Source organism: Caretta caretta, chromosome 1, assembly GCF_965140235.1.
Source record: "Caretta caretta isolate rCarCar2 chromosome 1, rCarCar1.hap1, whole genome shotgun sequence".
NCBI lineage: Eukaryota > Metazoa > Chordata > Testudines > Cheloniidae > Caretta > Caretta caretta.
This window is the reverse complement of record NC_134206.1, coordinates 182,419,850-182,429,191: the sequence shown is the minus strand read 5'-3', so window position 1 is coordinate 182,429,191 and position 9,342 is coordinate 182,419,850. Positions and strand designations below refer to the sequence as shown.

At 49.2% G+C, this 9,342-nt stretch overlaps 1 protein-coding gene across 3 annotated transcripts in view; it reads left to right on the top strand.

The window, feature by feature from the left end:
- Positions 1-1,402: 1,402 nt before the first annotated feature.
- The window catches only part of GBE1 (1,4-alpha-glucan branching enzyme 1), a 281,100-nt gene continuing 273,160 nt past the window's right edge, over positions 1,403-9,342 (top strand). Inside the window, exon 1 of one of the 3 annotated variants that reach the window (XM_048868880.2) lies at positions 1,403-1,772. In XM_048868880.2, the coding sequence (XP_048724837.2) occupies positions 1,672-1,772 (101 nt within the window). In that variant the 5' untranslated portion in view covers positions 1,403-1,671. The remainder of the gene's footprint in view (positions 1,773-9,342) is intronic. The other 2 variants (XM_048868889.2, XM_075117745.1) reach the window with 2 other exon arrangements.

The following is a 9,342-nucleotide window of genomic DNA, read 5'->3' as shown; positions in this document are numbered from 1 at the left end:
TGACCTAAATGCAGCTTGCCAGCCATGACTTGTTTGCCTCTCACTCCACAAACAACAGATACATTGTATGTCCTCCTTTGCAGTTTCCTGCTTGGATGCTCTTTGTTGTTCACAGTATTGGAGGTTACATTTATTGTTGTGCGATGAAGGCAGTCACAGCAAGATGTAACTATACTAGTACTAAGGAAGGCCCCAGTCCTGCAAACACATGCTTGTGTAATTTTACTGCTATGCAAAAATGTTTGCATGATCCAGAAAGTACAGCTACGGGGGCAGGAGTGTGTCTTCCGCGTGTGTATGGGAAGGGAAAAGGGGACTCCACTCCACTGATCTTAGGGGACTAAAGGCCAATATATATTTTAATTAGGGTGACCAGGTGTTCAGTTTTCGACCATACTGCCCGGTCGAAAAGGGACCCTGATGGCTCCGGTGAACACTGCTGACTGGCCTGTTAAAAGTCCGGTCAGCGGTGCTGCGGCTCTAATGAAAGCTAGTGCCTACCTGTCCTGGCACCGCCGTGTGCCCCAGAAGCGGCCAGCAGGTCTGGCTCCTGGGTTGGAGCATGCACAGGGCTCAGTGAGCTGCCCCTGCTCTGAGTACTCCAAGTGGCCGGGAACCGTGGCCAATAGGAGCTGAGGGGGGGGGGGGGGGGGCAGTGCCTGCAGGCAAGAGCAGCACACAGAGCCCCCCTCCCCACCGGCCTAGGAGCCAGACCTGCTTGCCGCTTCCAGGGCACATCACGGTGCCAGGACAGGTGGGGAGCCTCAACCCAGAGTCCCCTCCTGTACCCAAAACCCCTCATCCTTGACCCCATCCCAGAGCCCATACCCCCTCCTGCACCCCAATTCCCTGCCTCAACCCGAAGCCCCCTGCCCCACCCTAGTGCCTACACCCCCCCTGCACCCCAAAGCCCCCCACCCCTGGCCCCCTCATTTCTGGCCCCACCCTACAGCCCGCACCCGCAGTTAGAGTCCTCAAGCCTCCTGCAGTCCCGCCCCAGCCCCCGGGAAAGGGAGGGAGGGAGGGAGGGTGGGGGAGAGCGAGCCGGGGAGGGAGGGGGACTGCAGGGAGCGGGGGGCGGGGCCGCAGGGGGCGGGGCTAGCGGGTTGGGTTTGGGCTATTAGAATGGCAGCCCTCGTTGCACTGTGTGATGAGCTTCGGCTTCTCAGACCGGGGGGCGGGGTCCGTAGCTACCAGCCAAATTCAGCCCGTCCACACAACGGGGCGGTTAGAAATTTAGCTCGGTCCCTATCACGGACGCGCGGGGCGGGGGGGCTTGTGACCCTTCCTGTCTGACCCCCCCGCCCCGCGCGGCCACCCGCCGCCTTTTGGCGATTGGGGCTCAGAAGGAAACTCCCCGGGCCCCGGCCAGGGCGTGGCTGGCTCGCGGCAGGGCTCCCTCCCCAGCGCTGGGGGCCGGGCGCCGGCAGCTCCCAGGGGTCCTGAAGCGTCCGTTACTCCCCGCAGAGCCCGGGCTCCGCACGCGGCTGCCGGCCGGGGCTTTGCGGCTCCCCGAGGCGGGGGCGGACCCGCGGGGGGGCGCTGCAGGGAGCCGGTGTCCGGGCCTTGCCCCCCAGCTGGGGGCGGGGCCGGGGTGTCCGTGCCCCCCCCCCCACCCACCGGTGTATATAGGCCGGGCCAAGGCAGCCGGCGACCGCTGCCGTGGGTAAAATGGCCGCCGCTGTCGCGCGGGGCGTGTCGGTGCCGGAGCTGCCGCGGCTGCTGGCGCGGGACCCCTACCTGGCCCCCTTCGCGCCCGACTTCCAGCGCAGGTACCGCAGCCCCGCGCCCAGGGGTCGCGCCGGCCCGCAGCCCCGCGAGCGGGAGGCAGGCCGGCCCCGGGGCGGTGCTTCCGTGGGGGCCGGTGACCGCCCCCGAGCCGCCTCCGCCTGGCCAGCCTGGGGCCGGCGGAGTCTCATCTTCCCTGGGGCTCGGTGCTCGGGCGTGGGGTCCCCGGGCACAGGGTGTGTGGGGTGGGGGGGGCTCCTCTGCTCCGGGGGCAGGGGTAATGCGCAATTTGGCCTTGCGTGGGCACTGGGGAGTGAGGGGCCGGGGTGGGGCTGGTCTCAATACGTGTTTCCAGACATCACCATTAAAAACGTAGCCCTGAGAACAGCTGTTCATGAGCCCGCGCTGCCCCCGCACGCCCGGGCCCCCAAGCCCGGCAGCCCTCGTAGGAAAGTGAAACTGACTTGGTTGCAGTTTTTCTCTTCCCAGTGGGAATTTGGGAAACGCCAGAGAGCAGGTGAATCTTGGTGGTGACAAGGAACCTGCGTTTCCACCTTTCGTTCCCTTTTCATAATCTACCATGTTGTTGGTCGGCGACCTCAGTAAAGAAACTTTTTTATATCGCCCGATGAGAGGCGCGAACACAAGCCGCTGTGGGCTGCTGCAGGCATTTTCAGTACTGCTCTCAGACGTGCCTTTTAAGTGTCATTCACTGCAGCGAGTGAGGGGGAGGGCGTTTCCGGTCCTCTCCTATAACCGCCTTTAAAGTTGACTCGCATTTCAATACATTGGAACTGCTAAATCATTCTCTGGCCCCACCCCTCGTTGTGACACAGTCCTTGTGCTATGTCAGTGAGTTGCATATTTGCCTGCCTGTCTCTGGTTTAATCCGTGTGTCTAATTGAATGAAAGGGTTATTTACTGTGCGACCTTGAATGGCTGTACTGGGGCTTGCAGCAGTTTGTGGCAATGTGTGCACCTACACCCGGCAAAATACGCAAATTGCATCACTCAGACTGTTCATCAGTCCACCTCCTGTGTAAGTCAGCAGAGTTCAGGATGTTATCGTGGTTGGTTTAACTGTTCTTGCCTTGAGATCTTGTTAGTGAGTTAAAGAATACACATCACACAAGGAAAACAGTCTTTTAAGCCAGTCTTGAGCTTAAAAACCACAAGTTAGTTTTAGGAAAGTATGTACTGTGCATGCCATGAGGTAAAATTTCTAATCCCTAGAATAGAGGGTGCAGTGGCAATGCTATTTAGAAGGCACTGACTGGCAGGTGTGATTCTTTATCATTAACAGTGCTAGAAATCTGACTGCATTTACTGTTTGTGTCTATACTGTAGGGAATAACATGTCTACTTTTCAAAAAGAAAAGGAGTACTTGTGGCACCTTAGAGACTAACCAATTTATTTGAGCATGAGCTTTCGTGAGCTACAGCTCACTTCATCGGATGCATACCGTGGAAACTGCAGCAGATATTATATACACACAGAGATCATGAAACAATACCTCCTCCCACCCCACTGTCCTGCTGGTAATAGCTTATCTAAAGTGATCATCAAGTTGGGCCATTTCCAGCACAAATCCAGGTTTTCTCACCCTCCACCCCCCTACACACAAACTCACTCTCCTGCTGGTAAAAGCTCGTCCAAAGTGACCACTCTCCCTACGATGTGCATGATAATCAAGGAAATGGCCCACCTTGATTATCATGCACATTGTGAAGAGAGTTGTCACTTTGGATGGGCTATTACCAGCAGGAGAGTGAGTTTGTGTGTAGGGGGGTGGAGGGTGAGAAAACCTGGATTTGTGCTGGAAATGGCCCAACTTGATGATCACTTTAGATAAGCTATTACCAGCAGGACAGTGGGGTGGGAGGAGGTATTGTTTCATGATCTCTGTGTGTATATAATATCTGCTGCAGTTTCCACGGTATGCATCCGATGAAGTGAGCTGTAGCTCACGAAAGCTCATGCTCAAATAAATTGGTTAGTCTCTAAGGTGCCACAAGTACTCCTTTTCTTTTTGCGAATACAGACTAACGCGGCTGTTACTCTGAAACATGTCTACTTTTGTCCCAGCCATAGTCTTCAAGCACCATGAATTTGCCATTGTGTGCCAATTTCATATTGACACTGAAGTTTACTTAGCAATGTACCTGACTTGTCCATGAAAGGTGGGCCTCCAATGAGCCCTGATACCTTATGTTCCAGGCAAATGAATGGTCACTTGCTACAAAATTACTGTGGAAACATGTATTCCCTGGCAGCAGACTTAAAACAAGATGGGCACAATACAGATAAAAAATATTTAAGAATGAAGCTTAAGACCGTGAATTAGCTAGAAGTAGAAATAGATTCATCTACAAATACCTGAGTATATGTATAAAATAGATCATATCTTACTCCATGTTAGCCAAACATTTGAATTATGTTAGAGTGGATCATAGCAGGAGGAGATGGGAATTATTTTAAGGCTCACGTCTAACTTAGCAGCAGAGCTGTAAGGCCATCGTATATTAATATCTGCATTTGGGTTTTTGGTGTCCTTTTTCCCCCCCATTTGCAGTTTTTGTCTTTGCAAGCCCTGGAAACATTTATAAGAGAAGTGGTGTTAAAATGGTACGAACTGGGTAAATAGAATTAAGGATGGGGGGAGCTCAACTCCCTTCCTAACTGTTGATAGAGGGGAGAATTCTGTGCAGACAAAATTCCTTCTTTCAGTTCTTTCCTCTGTCTATGCTGTTCTCTTATAACATGGGGAAACAAAAGAATCTCATTTGATTTACTTGTTGCTGTCTGACCACTTGGAATTAAATGATCTAAATTATTGTAAAAGTCACTGTGCAGTTCCAGAAAGCTGTGAATCTGAGGCATGAAATACTACTGCTGAGGAGGAGGAAGAAAAAGGAGGAGACTAGAAAAATTTCACTTGCTCACCTTTATTCCTTCCTTATGAATGGAGGGTTAGGGTTGAATTGCTGCCCTGTCTCTTTCCCTTTGAAACTGACAGTAACTGGTGAGTTTCACCCTTGTATTTAGAAGGCTTTCCATAGCAATTGGAATGAAGCTGATCAGATTACTAAAGATTTACCATGCTTATTTCCTTGTCATTAAATCTGATTTCTTCTTAAATTTTTGTTTTTCAAAAATCACAGTATAGGTGTCTTAGATCATTGTTACTTGATTAAATAATGCAGGGTTTGGGAAGAATTATGCAGCTATTAGCTAAAACCAGTTTCCATTAAAGACATCTAGGACAGGGGTCTCAAACCCGGTTCACCTTAGGGCCAGTGCCAGTCCTTTAATCCTCCCAGTGGGCCAGTAATGTCACTCATGCTGCCCAGAACCTTCCCCCCCTCTCCCCCCAAACTCTGCTCCCACCTGCCTAAGGCTCTGTGAGGGAGTTTGGGTAGGGGAGGGGGTCTGGGGGTAGGAGGTGGGGTGCAGGTTCTGGGAGGGAGTTTGGGTGCAGAAGGGGTGAGAGGTTGGGCTCTGGGATGCAGGCTCAGGGATGGAGTTTGGGTGCTGGGTGCAGGCTCTGGGCTGGGGCAGGAGGCGGGGGTGGGGTTGCAGGCTCTGGGAGTGGTGAGGGGTGCAGGCTCTGGGAGGGAGTTTGGGGGCTGGAGGGGTTGTGGGGAGGGTGTGTGGGCTATGTGAGTGAGTTTGAGGGTGGAAGGGGGTGTGTGGGAAAGGGGTGGAGGGTGCAGGCTCTGGGAGGCGGTGCGGGGGTGTGGCGCTTACTTGGGGCTCCAACGTGGGGCGGGCCATGGGGCCTCCCTGTGCTGCTATCCCGAGGCACCACCCCCGCAGCTTCCCATTGGCCGCAGGGGCACTCTGGGTGGGGGCAATGCACAGGGGCACAGCCCTGCCCTGGGGCTGCAGGAAGGGCCTGCAGATATGTGAAGCAAGTTGGCAGAAACTGCTCAGCTCTGCTGCGCTGCTGGTGGTGAGTGGGGCTCCAGGCCATTGTAAATAGCTCAGGGGACGCGCCAGAGGAGCTCCTAGGGGCGGCAGGTGGGACCAAGGGAGAGACCCAGCCCCAAAGTTGCTGGAGCCCTGCGGACCACATTGGGGAGGTTCTTGGGCCACAGATGGCTCGCGGGCTGGGAGTTTGAGACCCCTGATCTGGAAGGAATAGAACCCAGGTCTCAAGGTTCAATCTGGTGTCCTAATCAATGGACCATGCTGAAAAAGAATTCTAGTGGAGATTTAATTTCTAATGGAATATTTTCTGAACTTGGCTGGCTGTCCTCAGTATTGAAATAATTCTTGGATTTGGTCTTCAACATAAATACCTGTTTAGATTTATTTGTGAATTCATCTAGCCACTTGATGGAAGATGTAAATAACTGCTCAAAGCAATCAACTAGCTGAAAAATTTTAAGCTTTCCTTGGAGTAAATTCAAATCCTCAACTGTTATAAAGTGTTAGAGATACAGGGTAAAATTTGACTTTTAAATATAAACACTCTTAAAATGTTTGCAACTGAAACATTGCAGCATTGTGCTAGATTGAGAACCTTGAAGTGGAATTGGCTAGAAACTTGCTAAACAGAAGAGAGTGACTGGGAGTGAAAATTAAAAATAAAAGATCAAATACAGTCTGGCAACCCCATGTGTTCATACATCACCAACATAGCTTAAATCAGGAGTGCGCTTTTTTAACAAAAAAGCACAGGTTGTCATGCAATCTCTGGATTCCAGCTGGTACTCTTAAGTGGAAAAAAATCAAATATTGTGAAACTTATGCTTTAAATTGTAATAGTTGGCAATACTGAAACTATTGAACAGAAAGCAAAATGTATAAATTGTTTTTAATCTAAAGTAGTTGAGATGCTTTGGTTCAGTTAATCCATAGACTATATGGAAACCTCCCTCCCACACCTGCTTTTTATACCACCATCTGGCAAGTATAGTGCTTAGATCCTTGAAAAAGTATTATGTTGGTATTATGAAGCAAAAGGAAAATAAACCAGCTTTAATTCAGTGGGTGCAGTAGCTGCTTGGGTTAAGTCTCCCATCTTCTTTCAGAGCTATTTGTTACCTCTCCCTGGCAGAAAGACTTCACATTGATAAGTACCTAATTCCCCCTCCCCAAACTGCTCAAAGATCTTCAAATCACATTGGCCTTAGGTTCTGTTCTCCTGTGTGTTGACTGCCTCTCCCATTTTGTTCACATCTGAATTTATGCCATAGAAATTGGTAAGGCTGGCATACAGGACATGCCTATGCTAAAAGCTATAATTCACTCCATCAGTGATCGTAAGGGTAGAAGCTATATTGTAGTTAGGATTCAGGAGTTTGTCAAAATATTATCTAACATGACTATATGAGTAGCAAAACCACATGAATAATATCAACAGTCCAGCTTCTACTAGTGATCATGAGATTTCTTTTGAAACTCACTGCATTTTCTCTGATCATTCTCTCTGAAATTGGGTCTTTTTGTGTGTTTAACACTTTAGGAAACTCATTTGGATATGCAAAAATATATATATTCAAGTTGTGGGGGCTCTCCCTTTTTAGCTGTGCTTGATAGGTGGGGCCCTCTCCTTCTCTGTACTGTTGCCTCTGTACCCTGTCCTCTTCAGTCTCCTCCCTCTAATGGCCATTGGATGCCTTACTCTTTCTACTTCTGATGGGTATTACCCCTGCCCATTCCCATATGTGGGTATTGTCTCTTCCTCTCCTCTGCCTCCTTCTCAGTTCCTCCTCTGCCCAGGAGCTCCTGGCTTCTGCCTGTGCTTTCCTACCCCTTTAATGTTGCCCCAGGCCAGTTCTAGGAAACCATAGCCATGCTGGGGTGGAAATTTTTTTTCTCTTTCATCCCCACTTAGTGCTGGGAGGAGACTATGGTTAGGGAAACAACGAGGAGTCCGGTGGCACCTTAAAGACTAACGTTTTTTTTTGGCATAAGCTTTTGTAGGTCAAAAACCAGTTCTTCAGGCATAGATCTACTGGCACATGAAGAGGAGGGAGTTACCTTACAAGTGGAGAACCAGTGATCACATCGCCAATGCAGTCAGGTTGGATGTGGTCAACTCCCAATAACTGAGGAGGAAGTGTCAATACCTACTCTGTCCCCATATCTACTCTAGCGACACCATCATAGGACCCAGTCACATCAGCCACACCGTCAGGGGCTCATTCACCTGCATATCTACTACCGTTATGCCATCATATGCCAGCAAAGCCCCTCTGCCATGTACATTGGCCAAACCGGACAGTCTCTACGTAAAAGAATAAATGGACACAAATCAGACATTGGGAATGGTAACATACAAAGCCAGTAGGAGAGCACTTCAATGTCCAAGGACATTGAATAACAGATTTAAAAGTAGCCATCCTTCAAAAAAAAAAAAACTGCAGAACTACAATTCATTTGCAAACTTAACGCTATTAATTTGGTCTTGAATAAGGACTGGGTGTGGCTGGCTCACTACAAAAGCAATTTTCCCTCTTGGTATTGACACCTCCTCCATTATTGGGAGTGGACCACATCCAACCTGACTGAATTGGCGATGTGATCACTGGTTCTCCACTACTAAGGTAACTCCCTCCTCCTCATGTGCCAGTATATCTATGCTTGTATCTGTAATTTTCACTCCATGCATCTGAAGAACTGGTTTTTGACCCACAAAAGCTTATGCCCAAATAAATCTGTTAGTCTTTAAGATGCCACCGGATTCCTCGTTGTTTTTGTGGATACAGACTAACATGGCTACTCCTCTGATACTATGGTTAGGGGTTGTCTCCAAGCTAACTCTCTGCTTTCTCTCCTTGCCCCAGGGGCTGTTCAGCACAGGAAGGGGAACAGAGACTTGTTTCGCAGGACAGGGAAAGCAGAAGAACATCCTGTGCTGGTGGTAGCTAGAACAGCAGTCCAAAGCTAGTCTTCTAGCGGTGGCTTCTGGTGGCTGCAGTCAGAATGCTTTTTATTGCTATAAAATTGTGGGTCTTGTGAAAATATCTACACTGGAATATCTTGTGCTGTCTTTCCAGCAGGTTGTGCTATGACACCAGAGCTTAGTTTTGTCATTATTATGAAAGAAGGTCTTGGAGAGCACTGAGCAAATTAGTGAGCTAAGCTTGCTTTAACAAAAATGGTCTTTTCTGTTACTTTAACCTGATGATGAGATTTCTCAAAGTAATGTGGGACTTTAGGAAAATCAGTTTAAAATTTGGAAAATGAAAATCTTCACTAAATAGGATTTTAAAATTCTACTGTGCATTGTGTGCATGTGTGTGTTTTGAGCCAGCCTAGGCAAGTTCAGGAAAACTAAATTTTGGCTTAGCTCACTGTGGAGATGAAGAGGGGCTACAGTAGCGTTTAGGAAAAATAATGAAATAAGTCATATAGGTAGTCCTAGCCAACAGATATTCTAACACACATACTTTTTGAGAGTGAAGAACGAAGTGGAGATGGTATTAAGCAGGGCTCCACTTCCAGCCTTGAGGGATGGAGGAGAAAGAGGAAGGGTAGTGTGTATTCTTTATGTAGTTCAAGAGTACTAGAATGACTTTAGATGTATTAAGACCCTGTGGCTTCTCTGTGTCTTTGACAGGGAAAATATTTATCTCAACTCTTCTGTCTGAAAGGAAAAGCAA